This window comes from Gallinula chloropus (assembly GCF_964237585.1).
Source record: "Gallinula chloropus genome assembly, chromosome: 1".
NCBI lineage: Eukaryota > Metazoa > Chordata > Aves > Gruiformes > Rallidae > Gallinula > Gallinula chloropus.
Window position 1 is genome coordinate 173,824,723 of NC_140085.1, and position 27,163 is coordinate 173,851,885.

Sequence of the window (27,163 nt, forward strand, 5' to 3'; positions counted from 1 at the left end):
TAATGATAGCTGAGATCTGGAATGTAAATCCAAACAACTAAGTGAAAATAGATTATATTATACTTTATATTTTTTCATAAACTTCACAATTCACAATTCCAGTTTAATACAGCAACAAAAGTCTGTTTCTTTGTTTTTACATTAAAACCTATAAAAGTTGTTTTGTAGTTGACATTCTGGTGTTGGTTTAAGCTGCAGAATAATTTTAACTGGTTTTGAAAGGCTACTTCTGCTTACCACAGGACTAAAAATCTGCATCAGAATTTTGAGTACTTTTTCTTTATAATGGATTAATATCTTTAAGAAGTTATCTTTAAACAGCATTCCTTCTTATTTAATAGTTATCATCTGATTAAGTTTTCTGAATACCTTCTATATTAAATGGCGAATGTTTAGCAGAAGAAATTATATGTGAAATCTTCAGCACAAAAATGGCTGAAAAAATCACTGTACTCCAGTGATTAGTTTAAAAAATTGTCCTGAAATACCTTGCCTAACAAACATTTATTTTGCTATATTTATTACTGGACTTTGAAGTCAAAAAATTGCCATGGCATTAAGCAGGAAAAATGTTGGGAAAATTTGTTAATTGGCAATTAAAGCCAGGGATTCTGCAATTATTTACACCACTAAACTTAAAATAATGATAGTGAAGCTCATATCAGTTTGAGTTCAATATCTGGTTTTGGCTGGGAAGAGGCAGTAACTCAGATCAGTATCTGAGAACATTATTTTATTTTTTTTTAAACACTTTCTCGTGGGTGCTTCAAGGGGGCCAAGCAAAGAAAGGGGTTAGCTGCATATTTCTTCAGATAGCAGAAAGCAGGGAAAGTGCATTCTCATTCTTTATTCATTATTTAACCCTTATTATTTCTTCTTGCTTTTTCAAGTTGCCAAATGCAGTTGATGAATAGAATAGATATCATCAGTTACTTTGAAAAGCATTTCAAACCTTTTGATGACAGATTGCCAGGAGTGTAGCCTTCCAAGTGTCTACTTCACACGTCTAATTTGGCTTTAGATAATCTAAAGGAGCACCTATAGTACGTGAAATAGAAAGAGGACTTCTATAAACTTACTTAGGGACAGTGTAAATAGTCCAATAAAATCCTGTGATTCAAGAAAAATTCTGTCCACGCAAGAGCTATATAAAGCTGACCCTCATAACTACACTACCAATAATTCAAATCAAATCAGACATAAACTGGCATTGGGTCATAGCAAAAGATACAGCTGCTGTTGCTGTGCTATGATTGATGGACTTCTATAATAATGTCAAAATCTGATATTGATTCATTAAGGTTCTGCTACATTCCGAATAAGCAACCTTCACCTTGTCTTCAAAATTTGGGCGCAGGAGGAACAGTTTGCCTTTCTTGATCTAGACAGATATTTCAAAAGCTCATTCCCTGGTACATGTTGTATTCACAAACTACTTGTGCTAACTATTTGCATGATTTACAATAGAAGGGATTCAGTCTACATGAGAAATCATTGTCTGGAATAAATAGTACAGCGGTGGTATGCACAGAATAGAAGATAACCTGTGGTGAGCGTTGGCCAAGAGGGTGTGATACCATTTAAGTTACGTATGCTTATAACTATTTTACATCCCTTTGTGATATCTGGGTGACATGATGTGCGCTGTGAATCTTAAACATCTGCATTTCTGTTCCAGCTCTGAGGAGAGAGAAATACTCTGGTTTGTATTAATTGGGTATCTTTGGCTTCAGCTTTTAAGTGTGACAAATGGAGATGTGCCAAACTGCCTGAAAGTAATTCGGGCTGTCAGTGAACCGCAGTAGCTGCCAGTTTGCAGACAATTTCTAGTCTTCTTGGGTCTGTCACATCTCTTTCACACTACCTATTTACCATCTGAATAGAGAGCCAGCACTCTGCAACATAAATAAATGTATTCGTCTTTAATACGAGAGTGTTTCTGTGAGGACTTGTGTTATATTGTGCCACACATCATAAACCAACCTGAACTTCTGCAGTGACACAAATTGCAGACAGGTCTCCTCAAGCAAGCAACAATTAAAGTGCTGCTGGAAGCCAAAGAACGTAATTAATAAGCAGGCAAGTTTGAGGATGCCACGTAATTTTCTCATGTTGGAATGATGTTTGTGTTAGATTAGCTCATTCTCTCCAGGACACCTGAAAGTATATTTGTGATAGAATAAACAACCTACCCCTGCAGATGTAACAGCAGAAGGCTTTGTTGCTTTATGAGTCTGGTCCAAAGCTGCCTTATGCTCTTTAGTTTACAGGAAATCCAGGGTAAACCTTTTATTTACAAATAGGGAACACTTGCCAGAAGAGAATAAAAAAGCTGCTGATTAATCAGCATGCAGCTTTCATCTTGAAGGGCCTAGCTGCCTGGACCTTTTTAATATTTAGAAGATAAGCCTTTGTGAGTGAAATGTTGTGTGGAAATGCCTTTGATAGCTCTGTGATTAAGTCTATCATGCTTTGGAAAGGGGATAGCACTGGTTTTGAACAAGTCTGCACGATAGAACAGAGAATGTTCATGGATGGGGAAGGAAAAAAAAAAGAGAAAAGAATTACCTTGTTATAGTTCTGTACTGCTGCCCTTTGAAGCAAAATGAGAGGAAAGCTAGCTCTGGTACTTCAGCTGATAAAATCTGCTTTCTGGAACACGACCAAGTCTCAACATATATCATCTACGAGAAATAAGGCAGACAAAGGATTGTATTCCTAAATAGGCTTGGAATATCTTGGCAACTGCTAAGAAAACACAAATAAGGAACAGTGCCTTGCTAGTTCGACCCTTAAATTATGCAGCTGTTCATTACCAGAATTATATATCTCATGCTGCCCTTTGGAAGGAAGGCATGGTGCACAGAGCTGGAACAATTACTGAATTATAGTACAATAAGAAAGACCTCCTAAAGTGTCACATGCATGTAGAGGAAGATAAGAAAGGCCAGCTTAAGTTCTTGGCATTTTAAAGAAGGCAATCAAGAAAGCCTTTGAATTCTTTGGTTTTCTTTCCCTGCAGTTCATCTACATTTTTATGCAAGTCTGACAAAGCATCCCATTCATGTGTCAGCACTCTAGGCTCTGGATGCATTCGTGTTTATTGCAGGCTGAATTTGCAGATGCTACCATTTGAAAACAGCAATAGATCCAGTTGTGTGGCCTTAATATTTATATAATTACTAATGATTTCATGCTTCCCTCCCCAGTGCTTCTGAAATAAAACTGGCTGCATTAGCATGGTCAAGCATAACAGTGCTTGATACAATCCTGTAAGCTTAAATTGTTTTGCTATAACAGGCTTTGAATTTCATTCCAAAATAAAATGTTGTGTTAATCAGCTTACCATTAATAAGTGATTTGAGTGACATATTTGGCACATTTTTGCAAATTTAGCTATGATTTTTTTTTTTATTAATAGCACATAAAATGTATACTCTGAAGAATGTACTGGAGTCTCTTGAATCTTTTATATTTCCTGATTTAAAAATAATATTTTGCATTTTTCATCTCCTAAAAAGTTTATCCAGGACTATGGTCTGGCAATTAGCCTAATAAAATGTTATTTTGTGTTCTTTACATTTTTATTTTCAGATACTACTTCTCTTTATAAATTTGGATTGTGCTGAGAATATACATAATCATACCAATTCCTCTGATGAAGAAAAAGTAATACGATATTTCTAGTTAAGATACTAATTAGCCAGAAATAAAACCTGTTGGCAAAAAGTAAGAATTGCACTCTTCCAGTATGTTAAGTACAATAGCATTCAATATGACTGTGTGCTAGATTCTTCATGATTATCTAAAGAAAGGTAACTTAAATATACATCAGGCTGGTCCCCTCTTCTATTTCATTTGTTGGAAGTAGGAGATTTCAATTATTTCTATGTTTTAAATTAAATTTGAAAAAAAATATGTTGATAGACTAGTGGAGGGTTTAAAGAAGTATGTTTTGCTGTTCCATTGTTGGTTTTCATTACTTCTTATTTTTTGTCCAGAATTTTGAAGGTGATGGGTTCAATATATTCTCTGTAAATCAGAATCAAATCCTAATTAATCATTGCATAAAAAATAGTCAAAGGAGTAATTAAGGAAGATTAATGGTTTAGAATCTGACCCCCTGCTGTGTAAATATTGTATAACCTAATAAAAAAGTAAAACCAAAGAAAAAACCTTTTGATTGTAAAGATGAAAAAAGGAATGACTTGACCCTTAGAGGATCCAGCTAACAAGGTCTGTGTGTCTAGAGTTTGGGAATTATGTTTGAACAGGGAGGGAGCTGTAAAAGGGTTACAGAGCAGCTAAGCCTAAGAAACAGCACCTCCATTATCAGAGCTGAAAGGCATTTTTATTGCCTTTGTCTGAGATGCTCTGCAACTATGTTTGGAGAGTAGCTTTACCAGAACGTCTAAAGACTGTGTGAGGGTTCCTGTGTATTTTGTCTCATTTTACCCTGATGTAAACAGGGTTGTTTTTTTTTAACCCGGCTTCCAAAACTTAAGCAGACCTAAATCAGAAGCAAAGCAAGCTATATGAAAAGCCACCACCAAGGCAGGAACTCTATCTCTCTCTGTCAAAGTCACACACTGGTGGAACCCCTGCAGGGAGCTCGTGTGCTGGGTTCTGGTCTCAGTGCCACACTCACTGTGCAAGTGGCACGTGGACACTGCTTTGGCTGCACACCTCCAGTTCTGAGTGGTGTTGGTTTGTGGATAGACACACTGTGTTTAGTTGCTCATATTATTTCTTCACGGTTGATAGACGAGGTCAACAAAAGGGAAACTTCAGGACAAACGGGTTTTGAAAATCATGTGGGGAATGGGAGAGTTCCTGAGTGGAAGGAAAAGATACAGACTCATAGATTGAATGGAGGAGAACAGAAGGTCCTTAGTTCCCTGGTATATTCTAAATAGCATAGGCATTATTTTAAATGTAGAAACTGTATGGTATTATGATCTTGCCAGTGCAGACATGAATGATATTTGCTAAAAAAAAAAAAATAAAATAACACCCCCCCCCCAAAATCCCATGTTTCTAACCATGTATATTAGCTGATTTAGGAATATATTTGATCTCATGGAAATTTTGGTTTTGGATAACTGCCAAACTGGAATAAGGTAGTTCTGGATGCTTTTCAATTGATAATGTTATTACCTTCCAAAATTTGAACTCTTGTTTTGATCTTTCAGGATATAGTTGGAATAATGTGATTTGACAGGTGTGAGCTTGGTCTCTCAAATTTCTTTGTCTTTTTAATTTATGAGTTCTCCACTTGCTGTATTTTACTTAAGGAGATAATTTATTAAAACAAGTAAAATACTGAATAAATGTTTGAGAGAAAGACAAATTTCCATTAAAATACAATAGCTCAGTAAGTCATCAATTTTTGTTTCTTCTTGTGGCAGTTGTCTAGTTAGCAATAATCTATGTTGCAAACATATAGTTACAAATGATCTTTCATTTTTTATTTTTTTTATATTGAGATTGAATAGCATTAGCTCAATCTTATGTGTCTCTTACAGAGACAGATACTTGAGGGGGACACCTAACTTTAAGTGGTGCTAGAGCAGTTGATATAGTTGGGGATCTGGTTTTTGACTTCCATGAGCTGTTCTGCCTTGAAGGGAAAAAAGAGGAAAAAAAAAAAAAAAGATTTACATTCATTTTGTGATTCTTTGTTCCTATGGAAATTGAAGAGACCTTTTTTCTATGAGATGAATTTCAACTTTTCATATCTCTTGAGAATGAATTTCAGGCACTATGGGAGAACAAAAGAGAGCATTTCTAAGTAGGAAGACTGCTTTCAGCCCAGATCCAGAAAGCACGACAGTGGCCCCCACTCCCCTCCAGGTTTGGCTTGCTTAGAGGGGTTACTAGTCTATCATCTCTAGCACAGTTATCTCTGCACTTCTTTTGAGTGACATAAGAAGACACAAATTCGGGCCTGTGAGCTGCAGATAACTTTTCCTAAGATCAAACAGAGAAAAGAATGTCTATTTTGGCTTTAAACATATGCTTGTAAATATAGTGCTGTTTTTCTCATTATTGACAAGTACTTCTTTGTACCTACTTCTCTGCACTCCCCAAATTCTATCATCAGCCATTAGCTCTAGATAACTTAAGAGGAGATTTTTTTATTTGCAGTGACTTTGAATGAGTGCCTTCTCTTTATGGCTGCTGCTGCCGTTAAAATATTTATACCCTTGATTTTAAATAAATAAGGCCTCTATGTTTCTCTAAATCAATGTGGTTAAAAAACCTTTTCTCCCAGGGAATTCTGGATGAATGCCAATTAAACCTTACAATAAAAAGACACTTTCCTGAAGATTTGTAAGGTCTGGCTGAAATATGAAGATGATTTTTACAGTGGTTCAAGGGTAAATTCGGAGTAATGGTATTGGTGTAAATGAGGTAAAAAAATCAGACATTGCATATATGAAGCAAGCACATACCGTAGCATGGGAGTCATAATTTAAGACTAGAGATGTTTTGCAATGAGTTTTTCACTGAAGATTTAAAAACCCTGGCAAACATTTCCCTGATAGCTGACTTAAAAGAGGACAAAGAAAATTTTAAAGGATGTATCATGTATCAGTGAGCAATGAACAAAAAGCATTCTTTTGTTGTTGCAGTAATTGTTTACTTAAATCATGGACAAATGGAACAGCTTGTGATAAAAGCAAAAAATATATCCTGTGCAAATTTTCTGTTCAGGAGGGAGGGATACTCCCTTTTTCAGAACTATCACATTGTTATGATAGTGTGCTTGACATGAACAGTATCCTTCAGTGGTGCTTTGTTTAGGGAGATGTCAGATGTCCCTCTCAAAAAAAAAAAGAAAGAGTACTTTGTGAGTTTTACTCATTAGCTTTCTTCATGTAATAGTCCAGAAGAGGCGTAAGTACTTATACACCATGCATTGCCATGGTATTAAAGGGCCTTGTAATCTGCATCCTACTGTATTGCCCTGCAAGGTATGGAAATTCTATTATCCCCCTTTTACAGGTGAGCAGTAAAGGCACAGAGGAACTAAACGACACAGCGAAGGTCACACACATTGTCTTTGATTCAGTATATATTTTTAAAGATCTGCCTTCCGTTGCTTCTGATGTAAAAGTTAAGGATCCCACATATCAATCTGATCTAAGGACTCTCTGTAATTTAGTAGTCAGCAAGAAGAAGTACACATTTTCAGGGCATAGTTCATTTTATCATGAAGTAAAACCTAAAGGACTTCAGATGAGTCATAGAATCATAGAATCATAGAATGGCATGGGTTGGAAGGGACCCCAAGCATTACAGAGCTCCAACCCCCCTTCCACAGGCAGGGACACCAACCTCCAGCCTGGATCTACACAAGGTTGCCCAGGGCCCCATCCAACCTGGCCTTGAACACCTCCAGGGATGGGGCATCCACCACCTCTCTGTAAAAAACTTCCCCCTAATATCTAATCTAAACCTTCCTTCCTTTAGTTTAATCCATTCCCCCTTGTCCTGCCAGTGTCTACCCCTCCTGGCTTTATATTCAGTCACATTGTAAAGGAGCCTGTTTACAGAATCTAGATGATTAGCTGAAAGGTATTCTTCAATTACAAATGCCAGTATTTCTGTCATTAGATCATTTTCATACCTTCTTTTAGTAGAGTTTTTAAATATTTTTTTTTCCGAAGTATGTGAATGCTGGACAGCATTCGTACCAAAAAATCCCACCATCTTCCTAAGAATTCTTATCCATAATGCTCCATATTGTCTCTGTATGGAATTATAAATCCTTTTTTCTGTCTTCTATTGGAAACTATGCATAGTACCTATAGTCTCTTAATCCTTTATTGCAGTGCCAACTTGTATTCTACATCAGCTGCCATGACTGTATTCAGACATTAAGAAATAAAATATAAAACTATAAAATCCACTAATATTAAAAGTAAAAAATCATTTCTGTTTTTCTTGTGGATTTTTTGCTATTATAAGAATCTAAATATTAGTTAGGGGTCAAATAGTCTTTTATCATAGACACAATGTCATCAGATTTATTTTCATGGGCACACTGTCTCTTAACTTACAAATTAATTTTACATCGCTATTTGTTTACCCTTGCTCTTCAGCTTTTTCTCTCTCTGTTTTCATTCTTCTGAATGAAACAAGCTAAAATCTCCTAGTCTTCCCACATAAGAAAGACTCCTGTGTTTCATTCTGGTTTGTTTGCTTTGTGTTTGTTTGTGGGTTTTTTTTCTTTTATCTAGTTCTTTTGATCAGTTAATTTGGTCTTTACTGATAATACTTAACAGTTTTGTTTCAGTAGCAAATTGTATCAGGTCTTCACAGATATTTATATCAAGGTCATTACTGAAAATATTATTCACTACTAGTTCTGATATTGAATTGTATAGAACCTCTCTCCAGCCCCATGCTTCCCCTTGCAGCACCATCTATTCACTCCTTAAATCAACCTACAGGTTCTATTAGCATATATTCCAGCTAAACTAAAATAATTTCCTTTATGACGCTTCATCACGTGCTTTACTGAAGTCCAGAGAGATGAGGTTTACTCCATTTCCTCTGCTTCTAAAAATGAAGTAATTTACTATGGTAATCTCACATTATTTACCACTCTTAAAATTGATGTGGCAGATCTTCCCATATTTCAGTAGTCACATTTTTATATTTTCCTTTTAATTATTTTTAATTCTTTCAGATCAGTTCTTATAGATTTGTGGTAATTTATGCTCGCTTTTCTCTCCTCTAAGGTTGGCTGTACATTTATGACAGCCTAGTCAAGTAGTACCCATCTCATACTTCATGTATTTATAAAACTGGTTGGTGTTGAACCTGGATTTTTCCACTCATTAATAGTGCCTGTTTATCTGTAGTAAATGCCTCTCTAGTAAACAGCAGGCATCAGACAAAAGCACATCAAGTATGGATGGTAAACCTTAGGTAATATGCAACAGAGTTAGCATGAAATTTAAGCAAGTATTTCTAGGTAGTGCTGTGACTGAGGCAGGCCATGCTTGTGCAGACAAGTGTTGCAGTCTCACTTGATCAGCCTTGTCAACAAAGAGATCTTACCCCCTCCATTTTTTAGCTGTAAAATAGTAGGACCCTGAAGGTTTATTTAATAAAATGACATAGACTCAGAAAATAAACTGTCAATGCATACCCATTCCAACAAAAAAAAAAAAAACACATTTTTAATGCTACTGCCTTCTGGAAAAAGAGCACTGAGGAAGGGATATGCAAACAGGCAGTGAACAAATTACCAAGATGCTTGTGTCACTCCCATGTTCTTTGACAACACAGGTATAGCAACTGACAGAGCGTAAAGTTCCTTTGAAAGTCAGACTACTGAGAAGTTGTAAAGTGATTACCTGAGACTGTGAAATAGATTAATTAACAAAGAAAAAAATGCAGTGCTTAATAAAAATTTTCATATTCAAGGTGTCTGCCAGGTGTTTTCTGCTTTCAGTGCTATTTTTCTCCCCACAGCAGGGAACAACATTTTCCATTTTAATCAAGAGTACTGCTAGCATTTAATGCCAGAATGAGGGACCTAATACAATTTATGATGTAATACAGCTTTTCAAACTTTTTAAAAGAATTTATTTTCTCACGTTGCAATCAACAAGCACTAGTAGAATTTTCAGTTGTTGACTGTTTTTCAGTTTTGTTTGTCTGGCTAGCTGTCCTAGACCTTTGGTCCCTTAATACTGCAGAAATCCATACTGCTATGGTGACAGAGATTTGCAATACTGTGGTCCCTGGTATTTCTATGAATTTCCATTCTGGTTTTGTTTTACACTGCAGAAAAAAAAAAAAGTCCTGAAACTCCTCAGCATGTGTTTTGAGACCATCTGAAAGCTTTGCTACAGTGGGGGGCTCTGTTCTGTCCAGATGGAATCCACTCACAAGTAACAGAGCTCAGGAAAAATTCATTACTTCAACAGGCTTAAGTAAAAAAGTCAGTAGTTTGTTACAGCGATTATTTTAAAAAAAACTAGAATAATGGAAAAATTGATTTTTTTTTTTTTAAAGACCTTTAGGTTCATCAAGTCCAACTCTTAATTTAGCTCTGCCACCACTAAACAATGTCTCTAAGTGCCACATTACAAGTCTTTTAAATACCTCCAGGGATTGTGACTCAACCACCTCTCTGGGCAGCCTCTTTCAACACTTCACAACACTTTCAGTGAAGAAATTTTTTCCTAATATCCAATCTAAATCTCCCCTGGCACAATTTGAGGCCATTTCCTCTTGTCCTATTGCTAGCAACTTGGGAGAAGAGACTGACACCCACCTGACTACAACCTCCTTTCAGATAATTGTGGAGAGCAATAAAGCCTCCCCTCAGCCTCATTTTCTCCAGGCTAAACAAACCCAGTTCCCTCAGCACTCCTTACAATATTTGCTCTTTAGGCACTTCTACAGCTTCATTGTTCTTCTTTTGATATGCTCCAGCACCTCAATGTCTATCCTGTAGTGAGGGACCCACAAATAAACATGGTGTGGCCTCACCAGTGCCAAGCAGAGGAGGACAATCACTTCCCTTTTCTTGCTGACCTCACTGTTTCAGGCTAGGATGCTCTTGGCCTTCTTGTCCACTTGGGCACACTGCTGGCTCATACTCAGATGGCTATCGACCAACATCCCCAGGTCATTTTCCACCAGGCATCTTTCCAGCCACTCTTCCCCTAGCCTATAGCCTTGCCTGAGGTTGTTGTGACCCGAGTGCAGGACCTGGCACTTAGCCTTGTAATTCTATAAATAAAGCATCTGTGTGCACATATTAAGAGATCAAAGTGATGAAGTGTTATGGCATAGCCAAGGGTAGGACATAGCTCTGAATTCAAATGGTAAATTTAGCTATCTACAATGAAAGCACATATAGAAGAGTTAAGTGCCTTAATTTCTTCCTATGGCTAGTAGAGATCTATCTAGTCAAAACAATTGGTATAATATAGAGAGCTATTAAGATTCACATTTAGTTTGCAAAATTGCTAAATTTTATTGACTGGACCAATAGGATCAAGAGGATCTCTGTTAACTAAAATGAGAGATTAGAAAAAGTCATGTATCTGTGATTCCCATGTAGATATATACACTGTAGGCATCTTATTTTTGCATCTGAATCTGAATCTCAGTCCTATACTCGGCTCCTCTCTAGCAGTTCATCAACTTGATCTTTTAAGTTGCAAACACACAAGGCAAAATCTTCTCTTTGCAAGATCATTTCAGATGACTGTCTCTAGAGCTGAACTGTAGGGCAGAGTGAATCCTACCTTACTTATGACTGTATTTAAGTACCCTAAAATTTTGTATCTAAATGAAGTATAATAAGAAGCCCCTCACTCATTTTAACTGAAATCTGGTAACTAGATTCAGTAATATAAATGTGCAAGAGAAGGACTTACCATCCAGGAAGCTGAGAAGATTGTGGGAGGAAAGTGTGTTTTGGAAAAAAACCTGGAATACTAATGAGACCTGAGTTGAAAACATGTCGAGAAGAGAGTAAGCAGAACTAGCAGTAAGCAGAAGTACTGATTTTGGAGAAGTAGTATGTGTCCACTGAATGTATAGACAAACAGCAGCCTACCTCTGTTACCCTATGGAGTAAATTGGCCTGGAATTCTACCCTTTGTCTACCAATAAAGTATTCTGGTGTTTCAGATCCATCATTGTGCTCTTAAGTGTTTGGTACTGCTTCTAAAAGACTTGCTGCCTCTCAAGTCACCATTTAATAAATTAACTTGCTTGATACAAAGATAACAGTCTTCTAAATGTGACTAAATTTCCACATAGCTACAGTTTTGTAGTAGTTTCTCTCTAAAGCTAAACTGTTGGCACAAAGCCATGTGTTACTGACTGGAGTTAGGAGGGAAATACTGGGTCTCGTAACCAAGTGTCAGTGATCCTTTTCAGGGCTTTTCATCTTAATCAGTCATTGAAAAAAAAGATTTGCTTTTAATATTTAGGTAAATTAGCTTTCTTCTTTTTTCTTTTTTCTTTTTTTTTTTTTTTTTAAATGCAGGAAGGTTGTGAATCTGAGTGGCTTTGTAGGTTTTCAATTCTACAAGTTCAGTAAGCACAAAGCTGTTAATGGTGCCCATTATTTTCGGAAACTTGAATGTGATAATCTTATACCTTATTATGTATGTGCCAAAAATTATATCAGCATTGGTTTGTTTTTTCTTTTCAGTAGTATTACAAGATGGAAAATAAACCTAGTAAATTTAAATATATGAAACATCTTTAACTTTATGTCTTTAACTGGGGAAAAAAAGGTCCAGTGATCTGTCAAGGATTCACAACTCTCATGTCATAGGAATATTTAGATTCTTACATGATTGGGCAAGGAATATTACATTTTAGCTACATTTTGTAAGTCTCAAAACTTGTCTTTTGGTGTTATACAGGACTAATGGTTTAAGGAAAGCAAAACAAGTTTCCTTTGGTAAGCACCTGACCCAAAATTGTTTTACACATGAACCAAATTTCCCAAGCTTCCAATGACTTTTTTTTTGATTACTTAAGAAATCAACCCGAGTACAATCATAAAGGAGAATGTGGAAAGCCTGTTATGCATGTAAGTGTTGATGATCTGTGCTCATAGACACAATTCTTCCTTCAGCATATCTCTCAATCCATTTTAATAAATTTTAAAATAAATAATATTATTATAATATTAATATTTGCATTAAAAAGTTGAGGCACCTGGAGATGCTATCCAGGAAATTACTCTAAATGTGTGTGGAGACCTATCAAGTCCATTTTATGCACTAATTTCAGATGATCCTTTTACTCTGTACTTATATTTGGATGCAATTTAAAGTGGCCTACTTTCTGTCTTCTCTTGCATGAATAAATATAACACAGTAAAAAACAAGAGAGGTGTGGAAGTCTTGTTTTGCTGAGAATTTTTTTAAATAGATGACAAAATAAACTTTTCAATGTCAAATAAACGTGAATTTACTAATCATGTGAAATATAGTTTGATTTCCTCTTTAGAATCACAAAGATTTTTTTGTTCAGTCTTCCAGGTAAAATTTGAGAGCTTGGAAATATATTTTTTGCCAAGGATTACAATGGCAATGCACAATTAACCAAAATTATTTGGAAAATACTGTATACCAACATTACTTCCATATTATTTTTTAGTATATTTAATGTTATGACTAAATGCAGCACAGATTAATTTTCAAGCAGAGTTTAGTAAAATGTAAGTGTTTTTGACTCAGGAACATTTGTTTAATGGGAGTTTTACTATAAACTATATAAGCTCATTAAGAGACTTATGGATATCTCTTCTGAAAAAAAAATATATATAAATGACACAGTTTTTGAAGAAAATGAAGGAACAGTAGCATGGGTGTAGCTCAGACATAATGAAGGAAAACACTTTCTAGTATTCCATGTAACATGCCTGCAGTTCTGACAACTCAACTGGCACTGAACTGAATTTTACAAAATGAACTAAATGAGATGCCATTATACAAGCAGAATTAGGAAATGGTTCCTTCGTCTCTGGATTAGTTTAATGGCATCTCTGACATCTGTGTCCTGTGAAATTTATCAAGCATACATTTTTGTGGAGAATGGAAGAAAAAATTAACAATATAATCAAGCTTACTAGGCACCTAATTTATGCACTTTCTTCATTTACATACCTCAGTTATTCAGGTTCACATACTTTAAGTTAGGAGAACAAATTCCAAAATTTAGGTTCCAATTCTGCAAAGAGAAATGTACTTCAAAAGGCCTTTTCAGTTAAGCTACTTATTTACATAATGCACTTAAACATAAGGCATCTGCCAGATATCTGCAACAAATTCAGTTTAACCTAAATTTGATTTTGGTCTGAATTGTACTGAAGGAAAATAGGAAAACACAAAAATGACAAGAAACATATATTAGTAATAAGGCTTCATAAAAAAAGTTACATTTCAACTTATATTTAATGTTTGTTTAGACAGCTCTAGTTAACCTAATTACAGAATGAAATTAATATTCCTGTGCAAAAATAGTCTTAATTATATTTCTTAATTAACATTGAATTTTTAAAGCCCATACTGTACGCCTGCATTTCTGGTTTGCTCTTAGATGAATTTCTGGTGGAGCATAAGATTTGTAGCTTTTTAATATTGTGCAAGTTTGGTTTGGTTTGTCTTTTTTTATCTTTCCATTTGTCATTTTTTCCTTAAAGTAGACAATTGATTTTTCCTCTTTTTTATTCAAAAATCATGGGAAAAATTATTACTTTGGCACTTGCTGCAGTACAGAGGTTAATCTAGTGTTAAGAAAACAATATCTAGGAAATAGGGCTGAATGTTTAAAAGTACAACCAAGTGATAGAATTTGAAATGAAGCTACAGTGATTGTTCTTGGTGGCAGCTTTATTTTATAAATTTGCTAAAGGTCACAAAGTTAGTAACTTGGAACTGTTTTTTCCCAAGATTAAAATACGGACTTGTTACTTTTGGAGAGAAACAAACTGACAAACTTTCACCCAGGAGTACCTCATAAAACTGTGGTTTGTTTGATTTGAGAAAAGGTGAAACTTACAGCAATGAAAAACATACTGAAATCTGTTACCAACTTCCTGGTCTGTAAAGGCTGTAGAACACTGAAGTAATTTGCATGCTTACGGTAATTAGCCTTTTCCATAAAAGGTTAGTCTGAATGAAAAATACTACTATTTGTGATTAAACGATAACTCTTGCTGTGGTCCCCATCCTGGTTTCCTCTTTGACCTACCTGTGGTGGATAATAAGAATATCAAGCTTATTTTTTGGAGAGTTGGGCTACCTTTTTATCGATGGAGAGAGAATGACACATCCAGAAAGTGTTCTTCAGAGAGCTAAATCACTTTGTGCAAATGTTTTTTCTCTTCATTGGTAACAGAAGGAAGTTAGGATGACTATGTACCCAACTTGACCACAGCAATTAAGTTGCCCATTTCATGAGTAATTCCATTTACTACGGAATATGGATCACTCTATTCATTCCATATTGTTGCTAAATGAAGATAAAGGGCTTAGACTGGTAGATAGAATGTATATATAAATATGCATTAAGAAAAAGAAAATATAAAAAAAATATTTGTAATATATTTGTACACAAGTAAAATTCGTGAGATATATTTGTACAGATAGCGTAGTTCATCATATATATATATATAAATCAAATATCCTTTGTTAAAATCAAAAGGTACCATGCCTTCCTTCCCTCAAGGCATGATTTGTATTTATCACAAATTACATCAGGCTTTTGCTGTAAATTGTAATGATCAGTAGAAACAAGTCTTTAACACAGACTTCCTTTAAAAACATAAAAATCAAATTAAATTCAAATTGACTGGTTTTACTTTTTCTGTGGTGCATGAGTTAATGGTCAGGCATATAGCGGCTACATGAAAAGTTTACCAGACTGCATAGTGTCGAAATAAATACTGTTCATCTCAGTTCACAGCAGTCTTGCTTATGCTGAATAAAACCTGTTTTCACACTGAACCCTACATTTTCTCGTGCACAATTTGTTGAAATCACTCACCGAAATTTGATTTTATGATAAACAGTTGACAGAATATTCCAAATTGAGACTTAAGTTGTTTTTGACTGGCAACAGGTTTGTGTTTGGGGCATATTAATAGAACAGAAAAATGCGACCATGTTAAAAGCAATGCTGTCTCAGCAGGCTGACTGTAAATCAATTCAACAATATATTTTGATCAAATACCATAAATGTTTAGGTGTGAGAAAAAAAAGATAGTAAATGATTGTGACCATGAGATGCTTTATACGTATTTTATTATCACCATCCATCATCACCTTTTGGGAATAAAGGCTTTTTTAGGCAGCAAAAGGAAGAGCTACATAACACTAAATACTTACGCTGAAAATGAGTATTATTCCAAGTACTTGAACACTGTTGGTGCTTTGGTCTCATTAAGCGATCCAATCAAATTTACAAGGTTCATTGGAATTCTCTGTGGAATTTTGATTTGCTAGATTGTCCTGCTAAAATTAAATGTATAGCAGAAAAAAATGCTAATTTTGAGAAAATACAATTAGACGAGTTAGCATTCTTCATAGGAGTAGGTTCAGTGGATGAGAAGATGGATGAGTTCCATGCCATGCTGAAAATGGGTGCAAATTTATAGAGATATGCTGTCTGCTTTTTGTGTTCCATGAAGTCTGTCTAAATAACAATATCCTCTCAGGGAGAGAATCTGCTGTTCTGTCTGTCCATGTATTATTGTATTTGGACTATCTCCATTTGCAAATGTTGACTTTTCATCTGTGACCAAAGAATGAAATCTGTATGAGAGATGTGTAAAACATTTAATCTTTATTTATTTGTTAACAAAAGAGGGGTTTTGCCAAATCCTGTTTGCACTTCTTTTCTTCCACTCTCCTTGGAAGGTGACTGTCTGCATCCACAATGTGTTGCTTAAGCCGAGAATACAAATTGCAGTCGTTTGTGCAGTTTCGTTTGTTTGTTTATAATGAGAGAATGCATTAAACCCCAAATAACAATCCCAGACACTATTTTTTCATGTTCAGTATTTCTAAAGGGTACACTACAATTGGCTATATTTGTCAGTGAAACTTTAGACAGAATAGTTTTATGTTAATAATTGCTGATACATAGAATTTTAAGACCAGAAACAACCACTAGATTATCTAGTGAATCTACTTTTTAACTACTATGTGTAAAGTTTCACCCAGGTAATTCTGGAAAAAAAAAAAAAGAAAAAAAAAAAGGTGGTATTGTTGCATTCTGAACATAGACAATATGCAATCCCTAAGCAATAAAGCTGTATTTTTATGACCAGAGATCATTCACTTTTGAGCTGTTCAGTGGGAAGCTCAGCATCACTACAGACCATGGCTGCTCTGGAATGCCTCCTGTGGCATTTTCCTACACCCTTGATTGCATGGACCACGCATGGACCACCTTTGTGATTTCAAAGAATTTTGTAACTTCCCTGCAGAACGATCACAAGTCTAACAACGCATCTGCCTATTCATAAAGACTAGACAATGCTAAACAAACGACCCCTAGTATCTCACAAGCTCAGCACTCGCATAAGGGTATTCAGCAGAGATTAGGAAATGGGCTGCTTGCAATCTTCTACAAATAAATGAGGGCTACAGTTTGGTTAAATTTCTGTGAATTTTCCAGCAACCAAGAGAATCTACCACTAGGTTACAAAAATGTATTTATTTCTCTGAGATGTTAAGCCCTAAATAAAATCAATTTTAGGTAATTGCTGTTATTGAAAAACAAAACAAAACCAGCAACCAGAGCTAAACCATATTACACAATTTAAGTAACTCTCCCTTCTTTTGTAGATTCGGTACTGGAGCAGCTATGGATGAAAGGAACTCGAGAAATACAGAATACTTTCTAGTAGTGATCATGGTCTTAAAAGGCACCTATTCCGTAGTAAATTAGTGGCAATTTCAGCATTCTCTATGTTTGTAATGAAACATACTATAGTCTCCTTCTCTGCAGGAAGGATTACAGAAATGTCTCTCATTTATCAGAGAAGCTTTTGTTACCAAGTTCAAAGTTGATCCTTACACATCTATAGGAGGGATGGGCCAGAATCTATCAGGAAGAAAAGGGAATTAGAGCTGAGATTTCCAGAAATGTTGTAATTACAAGTGACCCCTGCACAATGTTGGAAACAAAAGGCAGGTACCCTTTCTATAATCAGTATAAACTGGAGGTGAGGGGAAACAGCTATATTTTTCAAAGCTACAGCCTGTTGGCACATGTTAGTTGTACTCTTAAAATTCCAAAAATATTTAGATATTCAAGATATGAAGGGAACACTTAGTTTCTTAACTCTGGTACGTTTTTGTCATGAAGCTATCTTCACCATCAGAAGATTGAGGCAATTCTGTATAAAAGCAGAATATCAAGTAGTTGAAAAATCTTGCATTTCAAACTTTAGCCAACCAGTCAAGAAGTCACATATGACTTTTGAAATTGCTGTTTGGATCTTAGACACCTACATTTCTGTGGAACCCATCTGGATCATTTAAGTACCTCACACAATTGCATAAGAAGTCTTATTCTGCCAGGCTTAACTGCCTTTTCAGAAAATACTTAAGTTACATTTCTGTGTGCTGGACAGTACATCCCACACACCCTTAAAACACTCATATCTATACACACCCCCACCCACATCCTCCCTCCCTCTAATTGTGCTAATTAAGGATTCTTGCAGCTTATATCAGCATTACCTTATAGCATTATTTAATTCAGTAATGATGAAGAAAAAAGCTTGGACCAAGAAAAGGAAGAGGAACTAGCAGGAGTTTCTTGATCTGTGCCTGAGTACGTAGGAAGGAAGGGAAGCAGCAGGTTACAAGGTGGTGATGGTAGGTCTACTAAAACTAGTAGCAGCAATGATAGGAATCCAGAGACCTTGGAATAAGGTCATCTGGGGACAGAATATCAGTACAGACTGTTTCAGGTGGAATGACCATGCAATAAGCCACTAAAAATACATTTTTAGTAGTCAGTAATGAATCTTGCTGTTAATTAATTGTGGTGGTTTGATGATGGCTGAAGGCCAGAAGCCCACCAAAGCTGCCCTATCACTCCCCTTTTCAGCTGGACAGGGGAGAAACTATATATTGAGAGGCTTAGGGATTGAGATAAGGACAGGGAAAGATCATTCCACAATTAACATCACAGGCAAAACGGACTCAACACAGACCTAAAAGAAAAAAAAAAACACCACAAAAACCAAGCCACACCACATCTAATTTATTACACTATACGAAAAGAATGAAACCGGAGTAGGATAACAAGGAATAAAACTTGATCTTATAACCCCTTCCGTCATTCCTCCCTTCTTAAAACACTTAACTTTATTCATGATTTCTCACCCTTCTTCCCTGCTAGGGCAGCACAGGATGGGGTCAGGGAATGGAGGAACAGAGGTTTTGGTCAGTTCCTCATGAGTTGTTTTCTTTCGTTGGAGGGTACGGGGGTGGGGAGGGGGAGGAATTCCTCTGGGGTCCCACCCACTGGAGACAGACCTTCACAAACTTCTCCAGGACACAAACTGTCCTTTCCCACAGGGCTTCAGCTCTTCACCAACTGCCCCAGCGTAGGTCACTTCTTCTATGAGGTACAGCCATAAAATCATAGCATGCCTCTCAGGCCCAGACTGCTTCAGCCCAGTCCTCCACAGCAAACCTGGTCTGGTGTGGGTCTCTCTCCATAGGCTGCAGGTGCTGGCAGAGACTTGCTCCAAAACAGGTCACAGCATCTTCCATATGTCTCCACCCGCTCCAGTGTGGGGCCTCTCCATGGTCTACAGGTGGGATCTCTACTCCCTTTCATCTTCCATGTGCTGCAGGGGACAGCCTGCTCCACCATGGTCTTCTCCACAGGCTGCCAGGGAATCTTTCTCTCCAGCACCTGGGGCACCTCCTGCCCCCTTCTTCATTGACATTGGTATCTGCACAGTTTCTTACATCTTCTCACTCCCTTCTGTGGTCACAAAAAGCAGCTGCTTATGGTTTTTTTTCCCCCTCTTAAATGTGATTCTCAGAGATGATATGACCATTGCTGATGGGCTCAGCCTTGGTCAACAATGACTCCAGGCTTGAGTCAGATGGTGCTTACTCTGTTAGGCCTACTGAGACCTTCTAGCTGTTTCTTGCAGAATCACAGGGGTTGGAAGGGACCTCAAGAGATCATCGGGTCCAACCCCCCTGCCAAAGCAGCTCCCTAGGACATATCACTCAGACAGGTGTCCAGGCGGGTCTTGAATATCTCCAGAGATGGAGACTCCACCACCTCCCTGCGCAGCCTGTCCCAGGGCTCTGTCACCCTCACTGTGAAAAAGTTCTTCTGCATATTGGTGCGGAACTTCCTGTGCTCCAACTTGCAGCCATTGCCCCTTGTCCTGTCTCCACAGACCACTGAAAAGGGGCTGGCTGATTCCCCCTGCATCCCCTGCTTAAGTTAATTATAGACTTTAATTAGGTCCCCCCTTAGTCTTCTCTTCTCAAGGCTGAACAGTCCCAGCTTACTCAGCTTATCCTCATAGGGGTGATGCTCCAGTCCTTTAATCATCTTTGTAGCCCTCCACTGGACTCTTTCCAGGAGATCCCGGTCTTTTCTTTACCAGGGAGCCCAGAACTGGACACAATACTCCAGGTGGGGCCTGACCAGGGCAGAGTAGAGGGAGAGGATCATGTCCTTTGACCTGCTGGCCTGCAGCCCCCTCTCCTCCTGCAGCCCACTCTCCTCCACCAGAACCCAGCCATGCAAAACCACACCATTAATACTACCAAGAAAACACATCCAGCACAGTATATATGTGAGTTTATGGTCTTGGATTATTTTTTTCTTTTTAAACAGACTAGAAATAAATAACTGTCTCTCATTTATTTGGCTGCTACTTAAGAAGAAAAAAAAAAAACTTTTTTCATTGTATACTCATTTCCAGTTTTTATATTTATTATATACAGTAGTTGCAAAACCTCTATGAAATATAACAATGCCATTTCAATTCTAATACATGTGGGGAAGGCTATAAAAACATGTGGTCTCAGAAAAGGTCATTTAGTAAAGTAGCCCATGAAAGCTTAGAAAAGCTTCCTGTATTTGATGTTAAACAGAGCTGAAAATGTTGTTACTGTTGTTTTCTTTTCTCTTATCCTTTTAAGACACAATATGAAAAGCTAAATAAGTGCAATTGCCTAAAACACAGCTATGGTCACATTCAAATCCTCTAGTTGCAACATTATTTCCCCAGGCAAAGAATACCCATTCTCTCTTCTTTTTTTTTTTCTTTTTTTTTTTTTTTTTCTGAGACCAAAAAGTCTCACTGAGTGAAACTTACCTTGTGTTCTTGAGTCTCTCAGAGCTGAAGAATACATTTTCTGGCTTTAAGAGAGTTTTAAAGAAGCAGGTTGAAAAGCAGCTGGTCAACACACCAGAAGCTAGTTGCTAATTGCTGCAGTAAGTTAATCAATGAAATAGCAGTTTAGCTTCTGGGTATAATAAAAAGAGATAAAAGACCACACGGAAATTACTGCATTAGGGTATGACCAGCTCTTGAGTGGCATACATTATTTTCCTTCTTACACCTGTCTGCTTTTGAGTAGGCAAGTCATGCATCTGCTTGACAGCTATTAACAGAATAAAATAACAACAAAAAAGCATTTTTGGGTAAGATCTGATATAAATATTTACAAAGACAATTTAAGGGAGTGTTTGTTATGCACTTTTGTGTTTGCTTTCAAAACATTTAACTCCAGAGACAGATGGCTTGTACAGTTTTATCAGCACTTGTGTCATTATATATTCAAGCAGCCAAGACTGATAACCAGCCTCATGTATTACGGATTGTTCAGAGAACAAATACTTCGGAAAAAAAGCCCACATATCAATAAAGTACGTCAGTGTGGAAAAACTTGATACAGAAATTTCAGTGACATTTTTATGAAGAGAAAGGAAACAAATTAATGCAATTATAAAATTAAAGCAGCAGGAACAGGTTTTTAAGTGGTGTCTTTGTATGTGGTAATGAAACAACTTTAGAAAATTGGGTGAAAGCTATTGCTCAGCAGTGGTGGAGGAGAAAGATAATTACCATTAAGGCATCATTATGCTTTCTCAATACAAAGCAGCCAACTCTTCAGTGCAAGTTACCCCCAGAAGATCTCTCTCCCATCATACTGCTCATGATCATTTCAGTTTATGCTACTGAATAGCAACCTGAATAATAAGGAGTCTTAGAAAAGAATAAACTGTCTATACTTGAGAACATAATTACACAAAACAGAAGCTGAAAAAAGGTATTATTGAAAGACTGTATTTTTCTTATATAATTGTTTTTGTAAAGTGAAATCCTTTTCCCCAAATCTGTTTTACATCTTTTTTCTGTGTCTCACAGTAGGATATTTAGAGTCCTCTAAATCATGATCATAAACATTATTAGCAATAATATTTACAAAATTATTATGCTTGTATCTGAAGACCTTAACTGGAGATCAGGTGTGATGAGTACCACAGAAATGAATGAAGCTGCTTTTTTCCTGAATTAGTAAGCACGATCATTCCTTGTAGTAAAGCAAGATCATTCCTTGTAGTAGCTTAACAGTAAAACATATTATTTTAGGATTTTACATTTCTAAAAAAATACTTTGTGGATTAATTATTCTTTTGTGATGGTTTAAACCAAAAGGCTCTATACAAAAATTGTAATTGACCTGCTACAGAGACTGCTATGGTCTTGCCTTTGAAATCTCTGCATAGGCAAGACTGACTGAAGGAGGCAAATTAAGTGTGTAAGTGGGACAGTGGTATTTTGATAAACCAGAAAACACAAGGAGCTGCTGCTGAGCAGGCAATCAGCTCAGCCTTGTTACCCTATTCTTCCCTATTGCTCATAATAATGGATATCTAAATATTCCATTGGTGTCAAGAAGTTGATCAACCTAAAGATGGCTAAAGCAAAGGATGTTTAAAATCCATTCTGAATTTATCAGCATTTACTGCCCAGAATTGTTGCTAAAGAAAGCAAAACACACATTAAATCTTCCAAAGAGTTTGACATGTAGCTTATAGGGTCACGTGCACATTTGGTCCTAAGTAAATCCAGCTTATTGCTCATTTAAATTTTAAATGGAAATTTATTTAATTAAACTGAACAAGTAATTTATCCCCTTCAGAAGTACTGAAGGCTCTCCTGTTAACCTTTATTCCATCATGGACTGGAAATATAAAACACATGCACTATATTACTTGAAATGTGTCATTCTGCTCTGAAGAGTTTCCTTTTGGTTTCAAACGTTTTAATCTCTGCCAAACCTTTCCTTCTTGGTCAACAGTACTGTACTGTGGGATTAGACAACTTGAAAATAGTTCTGCCACTTCTCAATTTTTTCTTCTGAAAATGGAAAAAGTAGAATTCTGTTTTCAGTAAAAAAAATATAAATGAGAATAAAATCAGTTTTAAATTTTGGGAATGTTAACAGTATGCCATGAATATTTACTTTACTTATTATTGTTTTTCTTTGTGCTAAGTACCTGCCTCAGTTTGATTATAACGTCGTTCTAGAGGATTCAAGGAAGAGTTTTATAGGAAAAGGAATCTGTTCCAAGGAATAATCAGTTCTTATTTTGGAATCAAGGTTCTTGATTCTCATTGAAAACTCTGCTAAGCTCCTACTTTACAGTATTTTTTCCTTTTTTCCCCAATATTTCTGGTTTAATTATTTCATCTTGTATTGACCTAAATGGAAAGTAGTATTGATTCTATACATTTTTCATGTTCTAATATTCAGCAATAGGACACTCATGTGGAGAATGCAGAAGCAACTGTTGCTATGATTCATTATATTGTGTCACGGCAACTGAGTACTGTATATTCTCCAGATATTAAAAAATTAAGAGCTATTTAAATATAAGACTAACTAATTACCTTGTAACATGTAGATATATACCTAGTTGCATTTCTGTATGTGTGTAAAAACAATGGGTTGATATTCAGTGGAATTTACTACTGTAAACTGTTATGTGCCAGTTTGAAAAAAAACAAAACACAACAAATCAACAAACAGAAAACCAAAACCAAAAATCAACCTAAAAACGTGGGAAAGAATAAAAATTTCCAAAACATTAATTGGGATAATTTCAGTATTCAGAAGAAAGATGTTACTAAGGGAAATTTATTGTCTACGCATGGAGTACAAGACAATTAAATATTCTTTGGCACTGTAACACAGAAATCTTTGTTAGAGTGTCCTCACTTATCATTCTGAGCCTCAATTATATTATTATAAAGATATACCTTTTTTCTGATATATCACTGACATTTTTCTTCTGATTAGTAATGCTTTCTAACATGCTTCATAACTTCACTATTCATGACTACCTGCTAAGGTTCTTTCTCAAAAATCAATCTATAATTTTCTTGCTGCCACTGGACTGCTTAATCAAGGAAAAATGTCTCCTTAACTTTTCAACTGTCTCCAGCACTAGCCAATTGTTTTACCATGAAGTCAAGAAGAGGCATCTTAACATTCTTGCTCAAAATTACAATGCAGTTAGCTAAGAAACTTGAAAAGGGTATCTCAAATATTGAGAAATATATAACAATGACACACAAAGAGATTTGTCTGCCTTTTTCCTGGCTTGTTCTTCCTCATACATTCATTCTGACCAGAGAAACAAATGTAGTTATTAAAAAATACAGTAAGACAGACGTATTCAGTACTGTTGAAGACATGAATGATCCATCTGCTTGAGTGCAAGATGCCTGTAGCTGGCCAGGTGTGTCCTCAGCAGTATGTGAAAAGTTGTGTGGATATTTAATATGCATAGTACTTCAGCAGACTTTGTTTCTGTCTCCTGTGGTCACATATTCTTGACTTATAAAGAATTATGAGAAAAGCTTTTTATGAAGTGCAGGATTGATAGAAGCTTTTTTTTTTTTAAAAAAAAATTACACCTTGATTTTTATGGTTGCATAGCAGCTATCTGAGATAAGTTTAATGGTCAGAGGAATTACAGAATTTATTCTCTATCCTGTTGTATTGTTTTGAAGTGTTTCATGGTTCCATATTAAATCCAGAAAAATGTAACTTCTCTCTTCTTTTGAGTGTGCATCAGAGTTTTATCCACTAGATAGATGTCTAGAACTATGCACCAACATATGTGAAATAGTAGAGATTAAAATAATCCCAGATAAAAAGCATTCCTTTGGCCAACCCTATTCTATAACCAAATGAAAATTGTATCCAGGCTTTATCAGCGCAGTATATTGCTGCAGAATTTTAATTTTCTGATGAGATGTGTGTATAAATTTAATGCTGAATATCACAATCTAATATTACTTTTCTTTCTCTCTTTCTTTCTTTCTCCCTCCCTCTTTCTTTTTCTTATTTGTTTTTCTTCTACAGATGGGCCTCTTGGGCCACGAGGATTAGCTGAAGCTACAGAGATGTGTACTCAAGAATGCCTGGTTTTGGGTCACTCAGACAACTGTTGGATGCCTCCCAGCTTGGGCCCATACCAACAGCCAAAGTCTCCTCTCTCCACCTTTGCACCTCAGAAAGAATGGGTTAAGAAGGACAAACTAGTTAATGGACACACATTGACCAGGACCTGGAAAGAAGATAGCAACAGGAACCAGTTCAGTGACCGAAAGCAGTATGGTTCCAGTGAGGGCCATTTCAACACTGGCAACCACATGACTGACATTCCTCTGGCCAACTTGAAGTCTTACAAACAGGCCTCAGGAGCTGTTGAGAGTCCAAAGGAGCACCAGCTATAAGAAATAGTTACTTTGGACCAATGACTTTAGCCTACTTAGACTTGCTAATACTGTGTGTGTGTCAGAGCTTTATGTACTGGGTAGACCTCTAGAACTATGCTTCACCTAGCAGAGATATGCATATCTTTATGTTAGCACCGTGGAAGGTATGAAGTCCTGCAACATGAAAGAGTGTTTCTACTAGTTGTGTGGTTTTGTTAAATAGACATGTTTAAAAATCTACAGAGCTCTCTCCAGTTTGCAAATATCCTATTTTTTTTGTTTGTTTCTTTGTTTTTTGACCCTGGACTGCTGCTATGAACAACAGAAGATGCATTCGGAGAGTGAGAGACAAAGAAAGTTTGGTGGATTGCAATGATTGAAAAGCATATCCAGTTAAAAAATTGTGCTTTTGTTGTCATTGATCTATGCTGGGACCGTTATACTTGAGATCATATTGCAAACAAAACAACTGAAACTGTAAACATTAAACCTATTGTGCTATTAACAATGTTAGTGGACACTTAAAAGTCGATCAGTGTTCAAATACTTGTAAATAGAAACAATTATTACTTACAATTTTTGTGTACTTATAACGTTCACTTGAAAATATACTGTAGCATATTCCTGTGTTTCACAGTTGCTTTTTACTTTATTTCACTTGCTTCCTGTTGTTTTGCTTTTATTTTCAGTGATGGTGTTTCTGTGTTAGTAGTCTGTCTGACACACAATGTTCCAAGGAACTCAAAACACTTGTGTTACAAGTGAAAAATAAGGAGTGATGGGGTGGGAGGGAAGCTTGGTCGTAGAAAGTTTAAAAAAAAGGGGGGGGGGGGGGAGGTGTTCTTTCCATGTAGTAGCAAATGATGCCAGCATTCAGGTAGAATTTCTTCTTTTTATTTTTTTAATATTGTAAAATGGAAGGACTTATGTAAGGGCTTAACAATTTAGCACTTTTTTTTTAATTTCATTATGTTTCATAAAACAGGGAAACTGCAAAACAAAAGAGGATTTAAATTTCTGGTGGCGGGTGAGAGGGAAAGCTATTAATTTGGAATCCTTGAACAAATTAGCTTCAGTCTGTCATTTCATAAGCAGTAGCTGACATTGATTTCAGCTGGAATATATATGGAGGAAATTCTACAGGAGTAAAATACAATAACCATGTTTTTTCCAATTGGGCAGGTGTGTGTCTATACTTAAGACAGTTTGTATTGCTGAAACAACAGCATTTGTGTTGATCTTCATCTGCGTTAATGTTGTAGTAACACAAGTGTTTTTAGACCATAGCCACAGAATATTTAATGTGTTGTGCCTTCATGATGTAACAGAGCATTCTCCTGGTAGGCTAGTTGGGGGAACTAAAGGGTTAAATCTCTAATTATTGCTGTTTAACTGTTTGTTATCATAGATGGTCAATGCCTGGCAGGTATCAGTATCACGTCACCTCAGTCAAACCAGCAGAGTGACTCCTGATGTTAATAAGATCTAAAAGTTGCACGCAAAGCAAATCCAAATCCAAACATTTTTAGATGGTTTTTGTTAAGGCATGACAGATGATTTACACAAATAAATAGCATGCAAAAAAAAAGAAAAAAAGAGAAAAAAAAAAGAAAAAAGAAAAAAAAAAAGTCCTTACAGAAAAAAAAAAAGCAAAAGTTACTTATGCCACAGTAAAACATCAGTCTTAAAGTAACAATCGTAGCTAATCTGAAGGCGATTTTATTCTTACCAAAAACACAAACTTTTTTTCTTCTTTATTCTTTTGTATATAGCAGTTCCTTTTATGTTCTTTTTTGTTTGGTTGGTTGGTTTGGGGTTCTTTTTCTTTTTCTTTTTTTTTTCCTTTCCCTCCACAGTATAAAAGGCATA

General features: G+C 36.2%; 1 protein-coding gene across 2 annotated transcripts in view; it reads left to right on the forward strand.

Moving 5' to 3' along the window:
• PCDH9 (protocadherin 9) overlaps window positions 1–25,312 on the forward strand; it is a gene marked incomplete at both ends in the record, with an annotated part of 686,593 nt that extends 661,281 nt beyond the window's left edge. For both annotated transcript variants that reach the window (XM_084272703.1, XM_084272704.1), the window contains one exon: window positions 24,939–25,312. In XM_084272703.1, coding sequence (XP_084128829.1) covers window positions 24,939–25,312 — 374 coding nt within the window. The remainder of the gene's footprint in view (window positions 1–24,938) is intronic.
• Between the last annotated feature and the right edge of the window lie 1,851 nt (window positions 25,313–27,163).